This window comes from Lepidochelys olivacea (assembly GCF_965140295.1).
Source record: "Lepidochelys olivacea isolate rLepOli2 genome assembly, chromosome: 3".
NCBI lineage: Eukaryota > Metazoa > Chordata > Testudines > Cheloniidae > Lepidochelys > Lepidochelys olivacea.
Genome location: NC_140413.1, coordinates 106,785,177 through 106,811,336, shown reverse-complemented (window position 1 = coordinate 106,811,336; position 26,160 = coordinate 106,785,177). Strand labels below are relative to the sequence as shown.

At 42.0% G+C, this 26,160-nt stretch overlaps 1 protein-coding gene across 7 annotated transcripts in view; it reads right to left on the bottom strand.

The window, feature by feature from the left end:
- The window catches only part of ECT2L (epithelial cell transforming 2 like), a 57,849-nt gene that overhangs the window by 27,262 nt on the left and 4,427 nt on the right, over nt 1-26,160 (bottom strand). For 6 of the 7 annotated variants that reach the window (XM_084624809.1, XM_084624808.1, XM_084624814.1 and 3 more), the window contains exons 2-13: nt 25,001-25,234; nt 22,765-22,877; nt 18,138-18,300; nt 13,777-14,029; nt 12,316-12,452; nt 10,463-10,590; nt 9,150-9,288; nt 7,626-7,794; nt 6,811-6,936; nt 5,305-5,397; nt 3,403-3,585; nt 1,593-1,696 (exon numbers count right to left, since the gene is read on the bottom strand). In XM_084624809.1, the coding sequence (XP_084480935.1) occupies nt 1,593-1,696; nt 3,403-3,585; nt 5,305-5,397; nt 6,811-6,936; nt 7,626-7,794; nt 9,150-9,288; nt 10,463-10,590; nt 12,316-12,452; nt 13,777-14,029; nt 18,138-18,300; nt 22,765-22,877; nt 25,001-25,192 (1,800 nt within the window). In that variant the 5' untranslated portion in view covers nt 25,193-25,234. The remainder of the gene's footprint in view (nt 1-1,592; nt 1,697-3,402; nt 3,586-5,304; nt 5,398-6,810; nt 6,937-7,625; nt 7,795-9,149; nt 9,289-10,462; nt 10,591-12,315; nt 12,453-13,776; nt 14,030-18,137; nt 18,301-22,764; nt 22,878-25,000; nt 25,235-26,160) is intronic. The other variant, XM_084624810.1, reaches the window with a different exon arrangement.

Below are 26,160 nucleotides of genomic sequence, written 5' to 3'. Positions count from 1 at the left end.
TGGTGGCATGCTGTGCTGCAAAGCAGTACTCTGGCATGCCCAGATTTACCATGGTGATATAATTATGATAGGTTTTGTACAAAGTATGCCTTGTGAGGTATCATTTTAAAAGTCTTGATCTGTTGAACATTAATATCCTGTTGGAGTGTATGTGCTATCATTGTATGTGAAGTTATGAAGTTTTACTATGTGTGTGTTACTGAAATGTTGTGCGGTTGGGAACACCCACAACCAGCCTTTCAGGTGCAACAATGGAGCAACCAGATGCTGCTGATGGCCCATTAAAGTAATCCACCTCACAACAACTATCCTAGGGACTATTGTATACGATAGAGACTTCTCAGAGAGAGCACCTAGACAATGGAGACTGCTTGACCCATAGAAAACTATAAAAGAAGGGAAGTGACATCACTTGGCCTCTCTCCCCCCACAACTCAACACCTGGAAACACACCTGGAGAACAAAGACTGAACTGGGGAGATAGTACCAGACTGGAAAGGAGAATCCCAGCTTGTGTCTGAAGGAACTATATTATCCAGGTGAGACACTGCTTGATTCAAATCCTGCCTAGTTTTATAAAACAGACTGCAATTTTACTTTTATTTCTTACGTAACCAACTTTGATCTGTATGCTTACTACTTGTAATCACTTAAAATGCTTCTATAGTTAATAAATCTGTTTTATATTTTATCTTAAGTGTGTTGACATGCCTGGAAAATCTGCTCAGTGTACAGAAGCTGGTGCATGCCCTCTCCACATTGAGGGAGGGGTGGACTGGGTAATAAACTTATGCTGCTCAGGCTTCTGACCAAGACAGGATGGTACATCCTGGGGTCCTAGGCTAGGGAGCTGGGAGAATTGGCTGGAGCCTCTCTCTTGTTAGTTCATGAATGCCTAGGGGACACATTCATGTAACTCAGCTGGGTGCATCCCTGCCTGTGGATGGCTGTATAAGTGCAGTACTTGGAGAGGTTTGCAGTTTTTCACAGCATCACAGTGCGAGGGATCCCAGGTTGGTAAGCCACAGGGCTCAGTGGTACCCCAGTTCCAGGTTGCACTCCAGGGAATCCATCACACCACCATGACCTCCATTCACCCAGAACAGTGCTCAGAATTGTCCTCAGTAGAAATCCCACTCCTCTTCTCCATGCTGTGTTCTCTCTCCAGTGCAGGATGGCTTCTTTTAGTATTGGGAGATACGGGCTCTAATGTCACTCCTTCCAGGATTTTGATTCTCATGCTTAATTGGAGTGGCTGATTGACTAGGAAAGTCTGAAGCACTGTGCAATCTGTGCCAGCATCCCATTCAGCATCCACTCTTAAAGGACCCGTTGCTAATTTGGACTCCAAACCAGGAAAAAGCAAGTGTGTCCATGCGACTACCCTATTCAGAGCTATGGATCGTCACCTACCTATGTATTTGTGGGCTGATCCAGCATGTCAATAGGTATCTGAACTTATTAAAAAAAAAAAAACAAAGCCTCAAATATTCATCAAGCCTAGTACAACAGTCACTGAAATGGGAAGAGGTCTGCAAATAACCTTAAATACCACATCATTCGACTATTAAAAACCTTGCAATTTTACTTACATAGCTTCTTTTTGACAGTTCAGCTAATCCATCAGTGAAAGTCTGGGCTGTTTCTCTATTAGTATGTACTTTAGCTCTGCTCATGGCATCAAACATAAACTGACCTGAAAATACAAGATCATTAATTGTAAGTTACTCCTTTAAACAGATATGATAAGCTTGCCTGATGGCCATTAACAATAGTCACTATATTCTAGTCAGGGAAATAGGCAACCGCACATGCAGGCTGACATTTTGTTGGGCATTCAAACAAAAGGGAACTGGTCTACACTGGGGTTTTTAGCCACTAGTCTACCTACAATGATGTAGCTGCACCAATGCCTTAGACACTGCAAATATAAATCCGGTGTAGGCAAGGTCAAAGTGTGTGTCTGCTCTGCAAAAGCACTCTAGACATGGCATTGCCAGGTCCCACAATTTTTTCTCAATCACATGGTAGCAAATGTGCTCACTTTCTGGATTTAAAAATATATATTTTTACCTACCACTGCTAGCCCTGCAAACTCAGCCTGAGATCTGAGTCAAGCAGAGTCATTTCTTTGGCGTTATGCCAGTATAGGGACATCTCAGACCTGTGGCAGCAGGCCTGCTGAAAGCAATTCTGGGCTCCAGGGCAGAACAGTCAATGGGTTGCTGCTGCACATCATGCAGGGCAGGCTGCAGCTGAGCCCTACGCGGCTGCTGGTCCGGCGTGGCGTCACCACATGGATGCGGAGCTGGACCATATGTGGCAGCTGGTGCACACTCGCACAAGCTGGGCCCGCGGTCCACCTGATATTTGAGTGGTGCTGCACCTGCACTGGTTGGTGCCCAGCAAGCTGCTACCACCCAGCGAGCTGCTGGGCATGCTCTTCTGACATGGCCAGGGCTTCCACATGCCCACCCGGCTGCCTTGGCTGCTGCCAGTACCAACCCGCACGCGCCCAGGAGCCCTGTGGCCTGCCTGGCCAATTTAAAAGCAATTGCCCCCTTTGCCCCTTCCCTCCCTCCCCTTGTTGGCGGGCCTGTATGACAGCTTTAAAGGATATTGTCTAAACACAGACATTGGGGTCAGAAAACAACTTTGAGAGAGGTTTCCTAGACCCATTTAATGTAACCTTACCCTCTTCATGGAGACAGTTTACTTCTTGATACTCTGAATGTAGTGTGTGCTGAAAGACATCTCTTTAGGAGAAAAGTAGATTGCCCTATCAGTAACTGGAGTTCTTCCAATATAACATCTACAGATCTCTACAATGCTCTTGTTTTTGAGCATTCATTCTGACAAGGCTTTTCTTGGGCATAGATAGTCTTGGTGTCATAGTACACATGCATTGATGCAGAAGGGGCCTAAGCTAGGTAAACTGCAAGCAATGGTTTCTGGTCTGCGCATCTTAATGCAAGTTCAGATGCCATATATTTGGGCAGTCGCACTTATTACCGAATGACCTAGTTTGCTGAAGGATATAATACTTTATTAAAAACAACTGAATAACTTTTTTTAGCACTCTTTGTTTTGATCATGCAGATAACTCTCCCATTCATTTGCCCCTTTGTGTTAGCTGACACATGCACTGGAAGTATTCATTCTGTAGTAGGTTATTTTTAATACTTGTCATGTACAATGTGCATCACAGACACAGAAGACAATGTTTGCTCATCAAAATAGACACAGGAGAAAAGGGGAAAGGAAGAGACAAGTTCTAAAGTTGTGATGTTTCCATGAAAGTTTGGGGGGCGAGGGGAGAGATTTCAAGTCTTTTTTTCTTACCCTTTTTGAGGAAGTATTTGTTTTAGAAGTGTTTAAAAAAGGAAAAACGACAAATCTTACCAATAATCCGGCCACTAATATTCTTCTGCAGCTCACTTAAATATGGTTGCATCTGCTTCCGGACAGATTTCAGTGCCTCCTCCAGGAGCTCTGTCAGTCTGAGCCATGTCTGTAGTTTTACTTCAGTGAAGTAGGTGGAGGTGGGAGGTCCATCCTTCTGTTTTCCCAGCCATTCACTAAGGACTGATATTTTTATGCTGGGTGTTAGGCAAAAACCTCACTGAAACTGGTAGCTGTAACCATTGCCCTTCATTCAGCATAAGTGTAAGAAATAAGCTCCTTTATGGAACATTTAGCTGAAACAATAGAACCCACAACCCAAAATGCAGGCACCCAGCGAGGCTTGAGTAGAAGTTGAACCATGTAGCCTTAGGTGTTTCCCTGGAGACTGATATAGCAATGCAGGAGCTGGTGTACTGATTTGGTAGAGCTGTGTGTCTGCAGCAGAAGCACACAGAGAGAATTAAGAAGCCTGGATAGCATTAGACAGAGAACAAAATCTGAAAGTATGAGCTTTTGAGCAGAGAACTGCCTGAAAGAGATTTGGAACTCTGACCAAAGAAACTATCTCCTGTTTGATTCCCACTATGTTGAGGGAAACAGGACTTTGTACATTCTTAGTAAACAAACAGGACTGAATCAAAGAAATACCTGACTCCACCATCAATTTCTCCTCCCATCAGAAACAATATGCAAGTCCCCAAATGTTGGCTAACCACTCTGGTCAAAAAGTGGTTACAGTATCATGACAAATTAATTGTTTCCTGGTTTACTCTGCTGTAAATTTCAGATCATTCTGGAGAATTCTGACTTTTGGCAATAAAATGTAATTGACACTAAAGTAGAGTTTGATGCCCTTTCAACAGGAGACTGACTGAGTTTCTGATACCATGATTATACCTAGGGCTTTCCACAACTACAAGATGTTGGTAGTGGACTTTCTGATGCTGAATCAGAAGATCGCACCAAGCATAGATTTTTAGTGATCTGTGACAGAATGTCAAACACATCCCCTTTTGAAAGCATAATGGATTTTGCAAATTCAAGTTTATTCAGGACCTGAAACCTCTGCTAATTACACTTTTACATGCATTGCATGGTCCATACAAAACAGGGACCTTGAAGCATCTGAATATAGATGTGGCTGTACCAGACGATCCTCTCTTCCCACCCATTCACTCTGCTCAATGTATACTTTGAGACACCTACCCTTTAACCCCTCTGTCCTTCATTATGCTAACCTGACAGGCAGATAGTATTACATCAAACAGTACTTAGTTGTTCCTGAAATGGAATTTTTAAAATATGGCAGAATAGTGTAGCCAAAGTTATAAACCTGTAGAATTATAGTTTAGAAGAAACCATAAGGGTAATCTAACCCCATGCCAAGATGCAAGAGTTGTTGCATCTAAACCATCCAATACAGATGGTTATCCAGCCTCCTTTTGAAAACCTCCAGTGAAGGAGGTTCCATTGTCCTATTGGTTTTACAGTTAGGAAGTTTTTCCTGAGATTTAATCTAAATCAGCTATTCTGGAGTGTGAACCCATTGCGTCTTGAACCTCAGTGGCAAAAGAACACCTTTTCTCCATCTTTTTTATGGCAGCCTTTCAAGTATTTGAAGATCACTATCATGTAAATCTGTGATTTGATTTTAGAGTATGACACTGGGTCTTCAGTAAATAATACTAGCCATCTAAAATTAATCAAATGCCAACATCCTTCCTCTATACACCTACTTCTACCTGTCATTTTCCAAAAGCAGGTTGAGAATAATTTTCTCTTGCTTTTATCTAATAATTCTTACTTTGCTTATGGGCCAAGCCATGTAAAATGTGGCCAAATACCAGATGTGCCACATAGCTCCCTTTATAAATGTGTATAACAGCTTTCTGTACTTACTGTGCTGATAAGATCCAGTTGCAATTCCTGTAGGGGTTCTGAAGAGCACACCAGTTAGCTTAGTCAGCTGGGAAAGGACTTCCATCCCTGCCTCTGAAAAGATGCATTCTTTTTTCTAGTTTATAAAATTCTGTATTATTTACATCACTAACATCATATAGCCACTACAGTACACTAGCCAATTCTTTTTCTCCATGCTGCTATTATTCATCTGAAACCAAAAGAGATCTAAACTTTTTTTCAAGGCTAGATGAAAATGTCACCGAAAAACAGTACTTTTTATGCTTTTTATCATATTATTCTGAAAACTCTACTATATTTATCAATGGCATGAAAGATGTCCTGTGTATCTTAACAAAATGACGCTGTGAAGGAACAATCACATCCATTAACATGGACAAAAAACTAGAAAAGTTGTTTTTGGCGTGAGATCCCTAATGAAGAAAAATAACTCCAGTTTAGTTCTAATGTCAATGAAAAGACACACATTGTGAGATTGTGGGGTCCCTGAGAAGAATAGAGCTTTGAGGTGCATTTTATTCCTTCCAAGACAAGAAAAATAACAAAATAGGAGTGGATACTATTCTTTAGTTCTTGTAATGACCTGCCTTGATGCCAGCTAAGGGGGTGACCCTGCAAGGCTGAGCAAATGACAGATTCTGGTGCTTGCTCAGCACCTTGCAAGATCAGCCTTTAATATCTCCCAAACAGACTGAGGTAATTGAAGAGAATGAGAGAAATAGAATATATCTGTCTCTTTACTAAGCTCAGCAGCTGTGTGAAACTATTCTGCTGTCTAATGGACTCTGTACCCTCATCATTTGTATTATAGCACCTATGAGTTCTAGTCATGGAGCAGGACCCCTTTGTGCTAGGTACTGTACAAACACAGAACAAAAAGATTCTCCCTGCCCTAGCCCCAGCCCCAAATAGAGCTGGTTGAAAGAGACTCTTCCCCCCCCCCCTCACCCAGTGGAAAATTTTGACTTTTCTGCAAAGAGCAAAAACTTTCAGACAAAGTCAAAAATTTCTATTCTGAAAAATGTGATTTGTGGAACCAATTTGAAAAGCAATGTTTTAGTTTGATTTGATGTTAAACTGTCCCCCTCTCAGCTACCACTGTGTCTAATGTGAGCTGTTTGGATGCCCTATGTCCCCCTTTTCCTCTGTAAGCCAGGCTTCTTGGCTGGACTATATGTCCCACGATGCATCACAGTCATTCCTCTGTGCATAACAGAAGCCTCATACCTGTGGTGGATCATAAGAGATGTTGTCTAGCTCTGGGGGTTGACCCACAGAGGAGAATGGGGACAAGAGGCACCCAAACTACAACTCCCACAAAACTATTCCGGTATTCAGATTTTTTTCAATGAAAAGTCAAAATTCTCCACAGAAAGAACCCAATTTTCTACCAGCCTCAATTGCAACAAGCCCTACTCAGTAGTGAACACATACGCAATGGAGTGGGAGATTCTCCCTCATGGCAGAAGTTCAAACAAAACTGACCTGATGCTCCCAGGGGAACAAAGATGTCCACATGACCACCTTCCTCTGGAGATATGACACAACCTAGCTTCTCCCAAAATTCTCTCACTTCAGGGCTCAGAATGTTCTCAATACTGATTCTGCAGCCTGGAAAATCATTTAAATAAAAGTCAATGAAATAAATAAAATGTCCATGAGGGTTTTCATTCTGCTCAAAATTCTTCCCTCCTGTACTCATACCATTACTTCCCTTCCCATGACTTACACAGTCTTCCCTCAAATCTCTTTTTTGAGGGCAATATGCTAACTTTCAAACCTGAGCGATTTCTTGTCCTCCATTTCTTTCGTAACTTCTTTCTCTCTCTCTCTGTTCCCTATTCTCTGTACCATGTATTCTCTCTCTTCTGGTTATTACTTTTTTCTTTGCGCCTCTGTGCCGGCTTGTTTCTCTTTCTTGTCTTCCTTTTATTCCTTATTTAACCTCATGGTCAGTCCTTTAGTTACTTTGGACTAGCATCATGTGTCTAATCTCCTTTTTTATGACAGCAGAGATGGCTCTACCATGGCATCTTTTTGTCATATTTTCTCTGGCTTTTAACTAATTACCAACCCTTGATCCTACAAGCTTTTACATCCAGGCAGCCCCTGCTCCTGGGGTGAGTCCTATTGATTACAATGGAAGGTACAGAGGTCCACCTGCCAGAAACACATTACAGTTGGATCAGTGACCAATTTGCTAGTTTGATTAACTTTTCATTTTCATGCTGTTTCCCCTTTTGGAATACCTAAGCATGATATGGCATTGACATGTTCCCAGTTAGTTTCTCTGCCCCTACCTTGAAGTAAATTGATCTCTCTGGAGTCTCCATCGCTAAAAATCCCTATACTCTTTGCTTTTCGGCCATCCAGAGCCTTTTCTATGTAAAAAAGGAGGCTTTCCAATGTCATTCCGCAATGTTCATACAACACAGGAATCACCCCAGGTTTGATGCTGTCCAGCACCATCTATAGAAATAAATCAGTTCATATCTTCAATAAATAAATCCTGCTTTTCTCAACCTGTAATTCCCTGAGAAAAATATCATTCTTAATTCAATATTCATTTGTAGGATGCAACACATATTATTATTTTACACATTAGTAATTAATTACACAGAGAAATTCTTTATTCAGCTTTGTCCTGTGGCCCCATAATGCCAATGGATATGAGATAATCTCTCCAACAACCTTTATGAAAGGAAAATATCAGCTAGGCCACCCCTGCAATTCGTTGTGCATGAGCAGCCTGGCATGCCTTGTGAACCCCCAGTGAAGTTAATTGTGTTCTCTACAGATACAGCTGTCCGTCCACACACTGATTTTTAGAATCAGGGCCATAATCTTTACCATGAAACAACAAAACACTGCTTGGGTGGTCAGCTTAGCTTCCTACTTATTTTCCACTGATGGTTTGCTGAAACTCAGATGTTATTCAACTTTTTAAATATACAGGATGGGCTGTTTTTGGAGTGTGCATCCTGGACTTGTCTTTGATTAGCTATAACACTGAACATCTTACACAAATTAGTACTTAAACCATATGATTTGGGTTTTTTTACTTCAAATCACATAGTGTCAGTGTATTAAAACCTGTGCAGCCCACACACGTGCACAGACAGCATTTTTTATTCAGTGTCCTATTAAACTCTGAATTTCTGTATTAGAGATTCATTAAGGCCCGTGGTGCTCAAACTTTTCCAGTCACCCCCTGCCCCTTACCAGTAATGGAATCTGTCTGTGCCCCTCCCCCCACTACTGAACAGTCAAGGTTTCTTCAGCACAGAGCTAGTGGCAGAATGGGGGACGGATGCGGAGCAGCTGGGGCTAGAGGCAGAGCTGGTTTGGGGGCGGAGAGGGAATGAGGGCAGAGCTGCGCCTGGAGGCAGAGCAGAACTGGGGCTGAATGGGGTTGGAGGTGGAGCTGACCTGGGGGCGGAGTGGGGCTGGAAGTGTGGTGCGCTCTCCCCGCCCCCTGTGGGGGCTAGCTCCAGTCCCACCACACAGACCCCCAACATTCCTCTGCACCCTCCCTATTGAGAACCACTGATTTAGACCCATTGTATTACTTTACTGACATTTTAATCTTATGCTTTCCTTTGTTTTGTTTTTTTATGGTGCACTTTCGCTGAGACCCTAATCCTGTAAACACTTAATGGGACTAGGCATGTGAGCAAAATATTTGTAGGACTGAGGCTATAGTAGACTCCAGGAAGGACGCTTTCTTTGCAGGGGAAGGATGAACAGATTGCTGTCTCAGGTACTTCCCCCCGTTTGTACTCTAACTATTCAAAGAAGAGAGAAGACTTAGAAGAAATTCATACCTCATATGCAGGAATCCTGGATGATATCAAAACCAGATATGGCTCAAGTGGATATGCAAAATTGCTGTGTTTTTGGTAGACACACTGACAGTGTTTGTAAGGTAACACAGGGTAGGATCTTCTTCCAGTCACATTCTTTCTACAGAAGGAAAAGCAAAAACTCAGGCACCATATCCTTTAAAGATTATCTTTCTTTTTTTACTTTAATGCAGAAATAAACCATTAGGGTATGCAAATACCTGTCTAAACCTCAGTTACACTAAATAGACATGCAGTGTTGTGTGTTGTAAATACATTTACAGCAATTTGTATTATTATTCTATTCCATGCCTCCTGAATGCCACCACTTCTGTGAGACAATTAACCTTAATCACCTACTGCCTACTGAGATCACTGAGTTCCAAACACCTACAGATCAGCCATTTGCACTCTTTTTTGTGTTTATTTTTACACTATGTCTTAGCAGTGCTGGTGATAGGGAAAATACTCCTCAGTGCCCTCATTTGCTCTGTGGTGAAAAGATTTTAAACTTACAATCTCAATACACATAAAGAACAAATCAATGTGTTCTTTGTAAATCCACAAAAGAAAATGAATTTTTAGGATCTTCTCCCTAAGTAGATTTAGCCAATGAAAAGTACAACTCTAGACTTCAGAGTTTTGTCATTAGTCCACTATCCAGGCTTAGCATGAAATGGCTCTACAAGGTTCCCATTTTATGGCTGGACCAGCAACAGGGTTGAGGGTGGTATGCTGCATCATGGGAAAGCCTCTCTAGTCTCTTGTTCTCCATATCTTTGAACTTCAGGGTGGTGGTTTAAGACCAGATCAGCTGATGGTTGCTCCAGGATGGTTGCTTCAGGCCAATCTGTGCCCAAGAATCTAGAGTGGGAATTTAGTATTTCTGGTCACACCCCCACACAGAACACCAAGTTTTTACCCAACCTCAAGTTTCAGTTCCCTCCCCAGGATTACGCCCCAGTGGTGTCAGTTAAATGGAGGACTTTGCATGGGCCAGACCTATCATCTGCAAGCCAGTTCGTGGACTTGCTCCTCCCAGCCCGGAGGAAGAGCAGCACAGCTTTGAGAGGGAACCTATGTGGTAATTATTTAGAACCAATGGACAAAGTTGAGCTCCATCAAGGTGTTCGTGTGTTAAAAGCCACCTGACGTGACCACAAACATCTGCAGTTTTGTGTGCTGTTTCCTACAGTGTATTCTGTCACCCTTATTAATCACTGCATTTTGGGTACCATTTTCTGTGTGGTTTGGGGATTATGGCCAGCATTTTGAAAATCTTGAGTCCTGCTTACCTCTTGGGCAAAGTTTTTAGGGAGGCCAAAACAAGCTGTTTCTCTGCTCCTAGATTAAAGTTTGCTACAGGTTTCATTTCTTCAGAAAGCAGCATTGAAAGAGTATGATTCGAAAGAGCACTCTTTTCCTGAAAGCATTTAAACAAAAATGCTGAGAGAAATATGTAAGATGCAGTGTAATAACATATGGTTCAGTGATTACATAATGCAGCTGTTAAGAAATGCTGTCTTGTGTTTACCAGTAAAAAATACCTTAAACTTATTTTACCAATGATAGTACATTATTATTGACAGACACAAAGTAAGATGTATTTAACTGAGTTCCTCAGAAGAACAATACTTGACTACAACTAACAGTGGCTCGGACACAATCTTGTAAATTGAGTAATATGGATACAAACTAAGGCACTAATCCTATACAGAGCTTCACAAGGATGAGGGGGTTCATGAGTATTTATAGTGGAGGGTGAGAAGAAGATTGTCCAGTAGCATATTTCTTGGGCTCACATACCAGCTACATCTAAACACTTTTACTTTCTGCCAATGCTTCACTTTGAACCTTAGCATGTATATTTCAAGGCACAAAGAAATGTTAATTGTACTCAACTGCTTTACAAGTTGGATTACAGACTGAATCTAGCTGTAATCAGAGTACAGTTTAGTCAAGTATGAAATTAACTGTATTAAGAATAAGTCTGCACGTTTGTCACTTCTGATTTCCATGGCAAAGATCATGACCTTTAGGGGACTCTAATTTTTTTAAAATAATTGTTTTACAAGTCTCTTCCTTCCATTTTAACAGCCCTTTTTGATGTGTTTTTTGTGTGTGTTTTGAAGTCTTAATGCATTTTAAAATAACTGATGGCTATAAATGCTTTTTCCAGTAGAAAATAAGCTTACTGGGAAGTAAAATATTCTGTGCCATGACTTTTCAGACTTTACTGACACCCAATCAATCTTATTTATGAGATACGAGACACACAGTAGACACAAAAACCAATCCTGCAAAGACAAAGATATGAGTAACTGACTTGGGCTCACAGGGCTTGCACTAGAGGGCTGAAAATAGCAGTGTAGAAGTTCCTGCTAAGGCTGAAGCCTAGGCTCTGAGTCCCAGGGAGGGGGAGGGTCTCCGAGGCTGGGATCCAGCCTTAGCAGGAACTTCTACACTGCTTTTTTTAGCCTCGTAGCAAAAGTCCTGTGAGCCTGAGTCCGGTGACTTGTGCTCTAAGACTTGTACCATGGGGTTGGGTTTTTTTGTAGTGTAGACGTACCCTCAGTTGCTCATGAGCCTAAGTCTTTGCAGGAGTGGCTCCCTCACATCAGTCTCCCAGTTGATCAGCCACTTACACCTGCCAGTATTTACTATAACAAAGCCTGTCATGTATTGTCACTGTGCACCATTCTGAACTCATAATTATACAAGTATAACAGGATCTCTATGCTTTATCGTACATATTTCAGACAAAAACATTATACACATATTAAGGTCATGCTGTCCCAACCTTACTCATGGTACACAGTATCTTATGCCACAAAGTTCTCGTTGGAGGTCAAAAGGCAGTAAGCAGTGAGTAGGGCACTTCTCAGCATGACTAAGGGTGGCAGAATGAGGTCCACAATAAACCGTGAACCATAGTCTGTGCTGACTTCAGTGGGATTACATGAAGCATAAATCAATTAAGAGTTTTAATTGCTTTTAATTAAGTGGAATGTATTTCAAGTAGTTCTGATTTAAACAGGATCTATGTGTTAGCACCTCCAACCAATCTCAGGATTCAGCACTTAATGCTTGCACAAAAAAAGAACAATTTGCAAAGGATAAAATGCAAGTAGATTTTGGGGGAAATTACCCTAATTAGTTGCAAAGCTGCCTGTAGTCTAGCCTGGTCCTGAATCGTCTGGGCCTGACTTGGCAGGAATCGCGATTTTAAAAATCTCGAGCTCCAAGTACCACTCATCCAAGGCAGTCGAGCTTTGAATAACTCCTCTGAAAAATAAACATCACCAGACACTGCTGTTCAATTCCATGCATTTCCACTGCTGGGTAAGTACACACTAACAGGAGAAACAATGCAGTAACTAGGGAAATAATCCATATGAAAATTAGCATGTTAGTTTTACAGGGCAGTCTTTAGATTTTTATCTAAACTGAACATCCTGCCTGAAAAGTCCTCCTCATTTTTGGCTAGGAATTGGTCATTCTACTAAAATGAAGTTGTCTTATATTAATACCTGAAATGAAAGTAGTGTTGACAACCTGAATAGTTCAAAAAATAATGAGTTTAGTTTAAAAAAATCATAAGAATGTTTTAACAGCCATGAGATTAAAACCATGGGGACTGTTTTCATTTGCCTTCTGATTTTTGAGGACTTGGGATTCATATTTTCAAGTTTTTCTCTCTAACCGGAAAGACTAGAAGCCTACTGTTTAAAAAAGGAAAACTGAGATTCTCACATAATCACATGACTCCAGGTGCTGCGGTTTAGGAACAATGCCAAATATGAGACTTGAGAGAAAACTTGAGGATTTGACATCACTGAAGGTGTGCTCTCCATGAAAACTATCTGAATAGTGACATCCTTTCAAACGAATATTAATGAAGGGGGGAGAACCATGTTGCCCAAACAAAATATCACAATCTATATCTAATATAAAATACACTGATTATTAGACTTGTAGACATAAATCTCAATATGCTGAGCACTGTTTAATAAAAGTCTGATATATCCTAGAATTCCGTGGAAATATTTCTTTTAGTCTTAGGTTTTATTTAAATAATTTTATACAAAACCTACATTTTGACCTAAACTTGACCAAGGATTCCTTTAATGCATTGGCTGTATTTGTAGATATAATTAAAATTTCTACAGGACATCCTGGTATTGGGTCTTTTCCTTTCAAATCCTCGTTTTCATAAATTGGAAAGCAATTTGTGCCAGACTCGAAAGAAATTAAGTCAGCAACCACACACTGACAGTTTAAGGTTTCTATTATTTCCACAGTTGAGATGTACTAGAAACCCCACTGGACACTATTAAGCCTGAATATTTTTATCCCTTTCCTACAGGTATATAAAATATGACTAAACAACCACATGGAAGAAACAAAATCTATTGTTATATTTACCATTTTCAGCTCTTACTCTTTTGATATTAAATATTAATTTAAAAAAAATCTGCGAAGCTAAGTTTTCCTAAAGAAAAGGTCTTTGACTGCTTGAATACTTTAGGCTGCTTTATCACTTTCAGAAGACAGTGTTTGTTATTTTAACGTTAATCTCACAAGAGGTCGTTATTTTAATACCACTGACTCTTGTGTAACGCTAATCTCTCCCGAATCATTTTCCGTAGCCATTTTTCTCTTAGCCTTTCTTCCTGCTCCTCATGTTCAGCTTTTGCTTCATTGAGGGTCCCATAGATTTCAGTGGCCTCTCTTGGGGTGAAGTAATCCAAGCTGGTGGCACAGGCAATATAATGTCGCTTCCAGGCGCTATATTCGCAGTCTGCTGGAGTGTAGGGCAGGAACCATCCGAACTTAACACACTTTGGCGCCCACAAACAGTCCTTAAAACAAGAAGGAGGTAAGAGAGAGACAATAAGATGTGAGTGAGGACAAAAAGCTTTCTATTTAATCTTGGGGCTTCATACTGCCACTGATCACCGTAGTATCTGAGTACAAATCAAACATGGCAGCTCCATAAATATGTTCGAGAGATTTCTTTTTTTTTATGAAGTGCCTAGTGCTTTTACAGGAACAAATAAAAATACACGATCCCGCTGTCTCAACTTGTTGCAACTTTTTCTTATGTGAAGAGGCTGGCACTGTTCCTGAGGATGAATAATCAGACAATGTCAATGAATTCAAGTGGGAGAGGTGCATTTGCTTTTCTTCTGTTTTTTTTAAAGGGATAGCGGAGGGATGTTTCATTTTAAAATTCTTCGTTATCTGGAAATCTGCAAATAAAGGAAAAGGAGTACTTGTGGCACCTTAGAGACTAACCAATTTATTTGAGCATAAGCTTTCGTGAGCTACAGCTCACTTCATCGGATGCATGCTGTGGAAACTGCAGAAGACATTATACACACAGAGACCATGAAACAATACCTCCTCCCACCCCACTCTCCTGCTGGTAATAGCTTATATAAAGTGATCACTCTCCTTACAATGTATATGATAATCAAGGTGGGCCATTTCCAGCATAAATCCAAGTTTAACCAGAACGTTGGGGGGTGGGGGGGTGAGGGGTAGGAAAAAACAAGGGGAAATAGGCTACCTTGCATAATGACTTAGCCACTCCCACTCTCTATTTAAGCCTAAACTAATAGTATCCAATTTGCAAATTAATTCCAATTCAGCAGTTTCTCGCTGGAGTCTGGATTTGAAGTTTTTTTGTTTTAAGATAGCGACCTTCATGTCTGTAATTCCGTGACCAGAGAGATTGAAGTGTTCTCCGACTGGTTTATGAATGTTATAATTCTTGACATCTGATTTGTGTCCATTTATTCTTTTACGTAGAGACTGTCCAGTTTGACCAATCTACATGGCAGAGGGGCATTGCTGGCACATGATGGCATATATCACATTGGTGGATGTGCAGGTGAACGAGCCTCTGATAGTGTGGCTGATGTTATTAGGCCCTGTGATGGTGTCCTCTGAATAGATATGTGGGCACAGTTGGCAACGGGCTTTGTTGCAAGGATAGGTTCCTGGGTTAGTGGTTCTGTTGTGTGGTATGTGGTTGTTGGTGAGTATTTGCTTCAGGTTGGGGGGCTGTCTGTAGGCAAGGACTGGCCTGTCTCCCAAGATTTGTGAGAGTGCTGGGTCATCCTTTAGGATAGGTTGTAGATCCTTAATAATGCGTTGGAGGGGTTTTAGTTGGGGGCTGAAGGTGACGGCTAGTGGCGTTCTGTTATTTTATTTGTTAGGCCTGTCCTGTAGTAGGTGATCTTCCTGATAACACCATCCTGGCCACTATGGATGTAGAAGCCCTCTACACCAACATTCCACACAAAGATGGACTACAAGCCGTCAAGAACACTATCCCCGATAATGTCGTGGCTGAACTTTGTGACTTTGTCCTTACCCATAACTATTTTACATTTGGGGACAATGTATACCTTCAGATCAGCGGCACTGCTATGGGTACCCGCATGGCCCCACAGTATGCCAACATTTTTATGGCTGATTTAGAACAACGCTTCCTCAGCTCTCGTCCCCTAACCCCTACTCTACTTGCGCTATATTGATGACATCTTCGTCATCTGGACCCATGGAAAAGAAGCCCTTGAGGAATTCCACCATGATTTCAACAATTTCCATCCCACCATCAACCTCAGCCTGGTCCAGTCCACACAAGAGATCCACTTCCTGGACACTACAATAATAATAATTAATAATCGTGCTAATAAACGATGGTCACATAAACACCACCCTATACCGGAAACCTACTGACCACTATTCCTACCTACATGCCTCCAGCTTTCACCCTGACCACACCACATGAGCCATTGTCTACAGCCAAGCTCTGCGATACAACCGCATTTGCTCCAACCCCTCAGACAGAGACAAACACCTATAAGATCTCTATCAAGCATTCTTACAACTACAGTACCCACCTGCGGAAGTGAAGAAATAGACTGACAGAGCCAGAAGAGTACCCAGAAGTCACCTACTACAGGACAGGCCTAACAAAGAAAATAACAGAACGCCACTAGCCGTCACCTTCAGCCCCCAACTAAAACCCCTCCAACGCATTATTAAGGATCTACAACCTATCCTGAAGGATGACCCAACACTCTCACAAATCTTGGGAGACAGGCCAGTCCTTGCCTACAGACAGCCCCCCAACCAGAAGCAAATACTCACCAACAACCACATACCACACAACAGAACCACTAACCCAGGAACCTATCCTTGCAACAAAGCCCGTTGCCAACTGTGCCCACATATCTATTCAGGGGACACCATCACAGGGCCTAATAACATCAGCCACACTATCAGAGGCTCGTTCACCTGCACATCCACCAATGTGATATATGCCATCATGTGCCAGCAATGCCCCTCTGCCATGTAGATTGGTCAAACTGGACAGTCTCTACGTAAAAGAATAAATGGACACAAATCAGATGTCAAGAATTATAACATTCATAAACCAGTCGGAGAACACTTCAATCTCTCTGGTCACGCAATTACAGACATGAAGGTCGCTATCTTAAAACAAAAAAACTTCAAATCCAGACTCCAGCGAGAAACTGCTGAATTGGAATTAATTTGCAAATTGGATACTATTAATTTAGGCTTAAATAGAGACTGGGAGTGGCTAAGTCATTATGCAAGGTAGCCTATTTCCCCTTGTTTTTTCCTACCCCTCACCCCCCCACCCCCCAGACGTTCTGGTTAAACCTGGATTTGTGCTGGAAATGGCCCACCTTGATTTTCATACACATTGTGTAGAGAGTTGTCACTTTGGATGGGCTATTACCAGCAGGAGAATGAGTTTGTGTGGGGGGAGCCGGAGGGTGAGAGAACCTGGATTTGTGCTGGAAATGGCCCAACTTGATTATCATATGCATTGTAAGGAGAGTGATCACTTTAGATAAGCTATTACCAGCAGGAGAGTGGGGTGGGAGGAGGTATTGTTTCATGGTCTCTGTGTATATAAAGTCTTCTGCAGTTTCCACAGTATGCATCCGATGAAGTGAGCTGTAGCTCACGAAAGCTTATGCTCAAATAAATTGGTTAGTCTCTAAGGTGCCACAAGTACTCCTTTTCTTTTTGCGAATACAGACTAACACGGCTGTTACTCTGAAACCTGCAAATAAAGGCGTTTTCGTGTTACTTTGATTGTCATATTTGGTCTAAGAGGACTGGAGAAGAGAAAGAGTAGGCTAATTGTTATACCACTGTGAGCAGCTTCTGAAGATCAATATTTATTTTATTTTAATTTCTATAAATAGCATTGCTATACACTATGCATTTAGACAGACCAAAACAAACAGTAACATTGTGGATATTCCAAAATGCTAAGCCCTGGCATTATCCGTATCCATATGGTCCACAGCAATCTCTATAAATTACGGAGTTTTAGGATATCCAGCTAACTACATAGCTCTAAATTATGTATTTTGTTCTGTTGCTTGATGTGTGCATTTAAAGACCAACGCCAAAGCAGGGTTAAGTATAGAAGCAAAGCAGCAGAATGAAATGTAGAATGAGAATTAGCTTCTGACAAGAGAAAATATAAATGCCTTTATGTGTAATATACTCTTAGAGATTGAGATGTTCTTGCTAAGGTTGGATGAAGCTGGTTCCAACAATTTAATCTCTTATAGTGAATTAAATAAAGCAAAGTTTAAAAGATTATTTTGTCAAGTGCGTGAAAGAGTTGAAAATTCTGGTACAGAAGATCTTTCCAATTATTATTAAGTGTGCTAGACAGATACATGGAATGCTTCAGAAGGTTGAGCATTTATCTGAGTGCTGTACAAGATACGAAATTGCTTTGCAAATTATGCTATTTACAACATGCTGTTCCAGATTTCCCATTTCATGTATGCAGTGCGCCTTAAAAGTGCTGTAAATGTCCAGTTACCGGTCCTATTCCTATCAACATCAATAAGAAAATTCTTCTTGATTGCCATGGGAGTGGGACCAGGCCTACAATGAACACACCTGTTCAGTTATAAACTTCCAGTGCCAGTTGACTTGGGCAGCTGCACACAACTCCCTGGGGCTGAGAAAGGAGAAGATGTACAGAGATATGAAACGTGGCAGCACTTTGGTGAAATCCACTTTGGTCACTGGAATCGTCTCTGCAAACCAGTTTTGGGTAAACCTGTGAAGAGACAGATATTCACCATAGTTAAAATCCTGTTGAGATTCTATTCTGTCACCCAGTTGGTCTTCTCTTTCAGAAAACCTGAGATCTCTTTGAAGAATATTGTTAGGAGTGAAGTGATTCCTATGACGGCATAATTTGCAAAGTGCTTTGGGACCCACTGGGAAGGGATTAAAGATGTATTTAAGTCAATTTAAGTCAAGAAGAAAGCCAAGGAAAGTGTGGGCCCCTTACTGAATGAGGGAGGCAACCTAGTGACAGAGGATGTGGAAAAAGCTAATGTACTCAATGCTTTTTTTGCCTCTGTTTTCACTAACAAGGTCAGCTCCCAGACTGCTGCGCTGGGCATCACAAAATGGGGAAGAGATGGCCAGCCCTCTGTGGAGATAGAGGTGGTTAGGGACTATTTAGAAAAGCTGGACGTGCACAAGTCCATGGGGCCGGACGAGTTGCATCCGAGAGTGCTGCAGGAATTGGCAGCTGTGATTGCAGAGCCATTGGCCATTATCTTTGAAAACTCGTGGCGAACCGGGGAAGTCCTGGATGACTGGAAAAAGGCTAATGTAGTGCCAATCTTTAAAAAAGGGAAGGAGGAGGATCCTGGGAACTACAGGCCAGTCAGCCTCACCTCAGTCCCTGGAAAAATCATGGAGCAGGTCCTCAAAGAATCAATCCTGAAGCACTTGCATGAGAAGAAAATGATCAGGAACAGCCAGCATGGATTCACCAAGGGAAGGTCATGCCTGACTAATCTAATCGCCTTTTATGATGAGATTACTGGTTCTGTGGATGAAGGGAAAGCAGTGGATGTATTGTTTCTTGACTTTAGCAAAGCTTTTGACACGGTCTCCCACAGTATTCTTGTCAGCAAGTTAAGGAAGTATGGGCTGGATGAATGCACTATAAGGTGGGTAGAAAGCTGGCTAGATTGTCAGGCTCAACGGGTAGTGATCAATGGCTCCATGTCTAGTTGGCAGCCGGTATCAAGTGGAGTACCCCAAGGGTCGGTCCTGGGGCCGGTTTTGTTCAATATCTTCATAAATGATCTGGAGGATGGTGTGGATTGCACTCTCAGCAAATTTGCGGATGATACTAAACTGGGAGGAGTGGTAGATATGCTGGAGGGGAGGGATAGGATACAGAAGGACCTAGACAAATTGGAGGATTGGGCCAAAAGAAATCTGATGAGGTTCAATAAGGATAAGTGCAGGGTCCTGCACTTAGGACGGAAGAACCCAATGCACAGCTACAGACTAGGGACCGAATGGCTAGGCAGCAGTTCTGCGGAAAAGGACCTAGGGGTGACAGTGGACGAGAAGCTGGATATGAGTCAGCAGTGTGCCCTTGTTGCCAAGAAGGCCAATGGCATTTTGGGATGTATAAGTAGGGGCATAGCGAGCAGATCGAGGGACGTGATCGTTCCCCTCTATTCGACATTGGTGAGGCCTCATCTGGAGTACTGTATCCAGTTTTGGGCCCCACACTTCAAGAAGGATGTGGATAAATTGGAGAGAGTCCAGCGAAGGGCAACAAAAATGATTAGGGGTCTGGAACACATGACTTATGAGGAGAGGCTGAGGGAGCTGGGATTGTTTAGCCTGCAGAAGAGAAGAATGAGGGGGGATTTGATAGCTGCTTTCAACTACCTGAAAGGGGGTTCCAAAGAGGATGGCTCTAGACTGTTCTCAATGGTAGCAGATGACAGAACGAGGAGTAATGGTCTCAAGTTGCAGTGGGGGAGGTTTAGATTGGATATTAGGAAAAACTTTTTCACTAAGAGGGTGGTGAAACACTGGAATGCGTTACCTAGGGAGGTGGTAGAATCTCCTTCCTTAGAGGTTTTTAAGGTCAGGCTTGACAAAGCCCTGGCTGGGATGATTTAACTGGGAATTGGTCCTGCTTCGAGCAGGGGGTTGGACTAGATGACCTTCTGGGGTCCCTTCCAACCCTGATATTCTATGATTCTATGATTCAATTACTTGACCATTTCTCTATTGATAGCATCGCAACTCAGTGACATAATGCAACATTTTGAGGGCAAATCTAGACTTTTATGTAAAGAGGAGCATCGCATTGTTGTAACTAGTGAACTGTATGTCTTGCAAACCAAACAAAACTATGCCAAGAGTGTGGTCATTTCATCAGAACCACTTATGTTTATATCACTGGCCCTTATATCACTAGATTGGTTTTATTGCTCTCCAGAAGACTGGAAAGAGTTGAACCTTTGTATTTGTAGTAGCCATTTTCTATTATTAGTAATCTAGTAGGTCAGGAGTTTGAGAGATGACTCTTGTCAGTAAAGAAACTATTAGGCCCTGGATAATAGGCAAATTATCTATGTGAAGAACACTGACACATTCTATATGATTTTATAAAAATATGCTAATTAGTGTGAATATAATGTAATTGGAATATGCTTCTTGCAAAAGGTCTCTTGTAAGGTATCATTACAAAGCTTATAATCTACTGAGTGTGGTCATCCTATTTGTATAAATGTATCACTCTTGTATCTGAAACTAGAAATATAAAATATAACTCTGAGGGCCTACTGTAATTATGCAAAGTGTGGGCCATTAATGGTGGTTTGGAATCTTGATGGCTTCCATTAACCAGGACAATTGTCTGTAGATGGCTCTGTTTTACTTGCAAGTCTTCCTGTATACGTGTGTGCTGGCAAGTGAATAATGAAGTCTTACAGTGACATGTGATCATGTCAGCTGAACTGGACTCCATCTTTAAGCTGGTACTTTTCCATTGAGAAGGAGGGAGTGGGAACCCAGAGAGGGACAAAGGATTCCCGCCTTATGCAAAAGATATATAAGTGGGTGGAAGAGAACAAACGGAGGCAGCCATCATGAGAAATCCCCTAGCTACCACCTGAGCTGGAACAAGGGCTGTACCAGGGGAAAGGACTGTGCCCAGACTAGGAAGGCATCCAGTCTGTGAAAGAAACATATTGAAACATCTCGGAGAGTGAGATTTTATCTGTATTCAGTTTTATTACTGTATTAGGCTTAGATTTGCGTGTTTTATTTTATTTTGCTTGGTAATTTACTTTGTTCTGTCTGTTACTACTTGGAACCATTTAAATCCTACTTTCTGTATTTAATAAAATCACTTTTTACTTATTAATTAACCCAGAGTATGTATTAATACCTGGGGGGGGGAACAAACAGCTGTGCATATCTCTCTGTCATTGTTATAGAGGGCAAACAATTTGAGTTTACCCTGTATACGCTTTATACAGGGTAAAATGGATTTATTTCAGGTTTGGACCCCATTGGGAGCGGGGCATCTGAGTGTTAAAGAAAGGTACACTTCTGTAAGCTGCTTTCAGTTAAACCTACAGCTGTTAGGGGACATGGTTCAGACCTGGGTCTGGGTTTGCAGCAGGCTAGCGGGTCTGGTTCAAACCAGGCAGGGCACTGAAGTCCTAAGCTGACAGGGCAGGAAAGCAGGGGCAGAAGTAACCTGGGTACATCAGGTGGCAGTCCCAAGGGGGCTTCTGTGATCCAATGGGTCACAAACACACAAATCAATCCAGATGTTTGGATGGGAAAGGATCAAGACGTCCAGGGAAAGAGTGAAAGATCTCTCTCATTTTTAATAATCACAAGTGGCCAGGAAACAACTCTGTAAACCCTTACCCACACACAGACCAATAGAAGTCAGTGTATAAAGGATGTCATGATTAGGCCCTTGGTTTATAAGAGCTGACTAAAACCTGGTCCTGTGAGGTACAGAGCTCCCTCTGCTCCCATTAGGAGCCAGTGGGAACTCTTTGTGTTCAGTACCTTGCAAAGCTGAATCTTTGGGATCTGATTATGCAATATAACATGGAGCAGGCTGTTGTGCCCACATGGAACCACACTGACTCCAGTGAGTCTCTGCACAAGCAAAGCAAAGCAGTCTGCCCACCCACCTATAAACTGCAACATTCATTGTGAGCTCTTTGGAAAAGGAACCTTGTCTGCTCCATGTTCTGCACAGCATTGATCACACGGACAGTGCTCACCCGATAATATATAATACTAGATGGAAAGGCAATAGAGATTTTTTTTCTTATTTCCCTACTGATGCAATGAAAAGGGGAAAAGATGGAGAATCTGGAGCCTCAGGCCTGCACTAGACAAATATCTACACGCTTTCTCTCAGTTTTGGTACAATGTTAATTTTTAGGTCTTATGAATCTGACAGTGTCCTTTTTAAACCAAACTGACAGGGCCCTCTTTAAAAAGATAGGTACAATTTCAGGTCCCAATCAGATCCATCTGGGTGACACCTGCACGAGTGTTAAACCCTCAACGACTTCACCTGGATACCACAAGGTTACAGGGATCCCCCTGGGCAAATCTCATTACAGAATTGGTTTGATGTGTGTTTTATGTAACATCCATATTCATACATACCTGCTTGTTTGGAAAGACAACACTAAGCTAGTCCTTGTATCAAACTTACTTCAGTTGTGATTTACTGCATCTCATCAACATTGTGTGGAGGAATTGTTTGCGCTGCTTGTCTGTCCACAGATCAAACCAATGGCTTATGAGACTAACTCTTTCCTGAAAGAGCTGAAAGGAAACAGAGTATTTCCGTATCTCATTCAGTATGTTATGCAGCCCTGTACAAGTCTGATGCATGTATAATGATGCTTAGGGAGGCAGTGTGACCCTAGTAGATAGAAATTAAACTGGACAGGGGTGCTGACAGCCACTGAACCAAACTGTAACCCTGTATATGATGGAAAACACTTCAAGCCAGGGGGTGCTGCAGCGCCCCCCCCCCCAGACCCATAGTTCATATACCTATGAATTGGAGGCTTGTCTATATGACAAGTCACGGCAAGGCAAGCCACAGTATGAATCTACAGCATACCAGCTTGCACCACAGTCATGTCCTGCACAGACACTGTAACAAGAGATTTTGCTTTTAGCTGTTTTGAAAAACCTTGCAGCACTTTGACAGAGACCAGCAGAGAAAAACTGAAAAAGGGGTTTAAATAGTGTAAAAATTTCACCTCTTCCCCATGGATATAATTAAGGTGGCAATAGCATCAGGACACTTTGACTTGCATAAAACAGTAGTTAGTTTTAAGATTAAGGCTTTAGATAAATAGTAATTTGTGATCATTTAAAGTTAGAAATCCAAAATGGCAGACGCAATATTCCTCTATGAAAGACACCGGGTCAGGGTATGGTTCCAGCAACTAATAGGGAATGACACAGCATTTCTCCCAAGACCTCAAGAGGAGGAGCTTTACCTGATGGTATCAGAGGGAGGAGCTTAGCTGTCTAAAAATAAGTATGACATAATGGGGAGGAGCTAGAAAAAAATAGCAATTATGCTAATATCTGGAAGCTGATTGGCTGAGCCAGGCTCATAAATAATGTTAATGATCAGACCTTGAGAGAGAAACCAGCATATAAGGCCCACAGCGAGCAGGCTGAGTGTAGTGGGGTTGAGGCTTTGTGGAAGAACAGAAGCTACCTGAGAAAATGAACAGAAAAGTGTCCACCTGGAAAAGCAGCAGCAGCAGCACTCTAAAGGTCACCACGGCAATGGCTTTCTTAGCAGCGCAATTAGCAGTCCCTGCCGGCAGCAACAGCCAGCAGTGACTTCTGCTACGCCTGCAGCCTGAAGCAGCAGCAGCAGTTAGGAAAATTGTGGCCTTGACAATCACCATCCTTAACATCATTACGGACAGATCAGAAGGACCATTAAGACGAAACAGAGGGAATTTTCCTTCTCCTTGGCCTTGGGTTCTGTGGGAATGACTCTCTCCCTTAGTTCAAAACCCCTGTACAAGAGGGAGATCAAACTACGCTGTTCTAAGAGGATAGAGTCCACTTCCTCTCACTCTATCTACTCCAATTGCTACTCAGCAAGGTCTTTTATTCTTTTACACTTTCCTCTGCAGGTAAAATGAGCAATTTCTGAGTATACCAGCCTAGTGCCAGGCCACAGCAATGCCTGTTGGATGAGGCCTTTGGGGAATATAGTCCCATTTAGTTAAGAGCAGCATCAGATTTGATTAAAGGAAAAAGAAAATTTGTTAAAAAAACATTGAAACAATGTATAAATCTGTAATTTAAAAAAAATTAAAGATGTGTAATGCCATTGTACCTGAATATTGTTATAGAGCCAATCATGTGCTTGCTAATGGCCACAGTGCTTATTGCTATGAATAGTCCTTGGTCCTCACAGGTGTAATTCCTGTCAGACATCATGGCAGTAAATACTTTGCCTCGAGGAAGCAGTTTGTCGTTTTATTTTTAGTAGTTATTTGTATTGTAGTAGCTCCTAGAAGCCACGGCCCCACTGTGTCAGTAACAGTACAGAGATATAACAGACAGTCCCTGCCCCATTTCTGTTAAATGACCAAAGAAAATGAAGATGCAGCAGTTAAAAGACAAGGAGATGTTGATGTAATATTTTTAAAATGTGAGGTTGGTTTCTGATCTAATTTACATGAACATGCATCAGTGCATATTTTATAAGATGTTTCCTTGTCATTGCTTGTGCAAGTGCACATTGGAGGTGTTTCAAGATATGTGGCAATGTGCACCAGTGCATTTCATGATAGTTGAGCCTATGAAAATTGGTTAGTCTCTAAGGTGCCACAAGTACTCCTTTTCTTTTTGCGAATACAGACTAACACGGCTGCTACTCTGAATTCTACCAGACTGTAACTTACCTGCTTGTTGAATGATTTGTTTGCGATAGGTGTCCAAGTGCTGAACCTTGTGTTCAAGCTCCCAGTGGTCTGGATTTTACTGGAAGACACTTTGCTGGATTTCACTGTGTTTTCTCCAAGGAGTCCTAAACTCTCTAGTTGCCATTGTTTAACAGTGTGAGGACTTGGTGTTAAATAAGCTGTGGTCATCATTGCAGCAACGATACTTGGTTACACCAGCTGTGTTAGAGCCACCTAGAAATTCAGTGAATTAAAGAGATATGTGAAGTGATCTAATTAATTCTTAGTAGAGATGGATGCAAACTGTAAAATTCAAAATTCAAACTTGGATTCAGATCTGAAACCCACTCCCAACTCCCCCTATGCTCAGTGGGGTATTTAGATCCAGAAGCCTGATTCCAGGCCCATTTTATATATAGTTCGTGTCTTAAAAATACCTTGCTGTCAATCTTATATCTTGCAATCTTACCTATGTTTAGATGAGGCAGCTGGGTAAAGGCCATCCTCAGTATGTACAGAAGCAGGCCCAATGCTTGAGCTGTGATTTCATCAGATCGCATAACTGACATTGGGACTGGTCAGTAAGAACCTAGATGGGAGACTTCCCAGGCTACCAAAGGAAGTTCTGTTGCCTCAACAGGTGGCAATCTGCCCTCTGTCGTATGAACCAATGACTACACCACAACTAAAGGGGGGCAGAATTTGTCTGGGCTTACCCAAAGAAGGGCAGCTCCGCTTTGTGGTTGGCAGGGGGAGAGGAAAAAGGTCAGAAACTGCTGTAAAAGGTGCTCGGTGGTCAGCTTTGCAGCAATGACTCCCCCCACCCCACCCCACTCCAACCAGGAATGTGCATAAAGGTACGAAACCTGGATGGGGCAAGTCTCTATGTCCAAGCAGCGAGGAAGCCAGCACCTACCCTCCCTCCCCTAGTGGAGGCGAATGGCAGGCTGGATTAGGACCTGCTGTCGGTATTATGCTAGTTCCCCTTTTTAAAGGGGGGCTGGGAAGGAATTTTTCCTGCACCACCAGATTTGGCTTTGGTGGAATGTGGTTTTTTTCACCTTCCTCATAGCAGGTATGAGGGAGGATCTTTTCTGGTGAATAGAAAAGGTGGTAGGCCATATGTCGCAACTTATTTTGTAATATTGGGCTGATGTTCA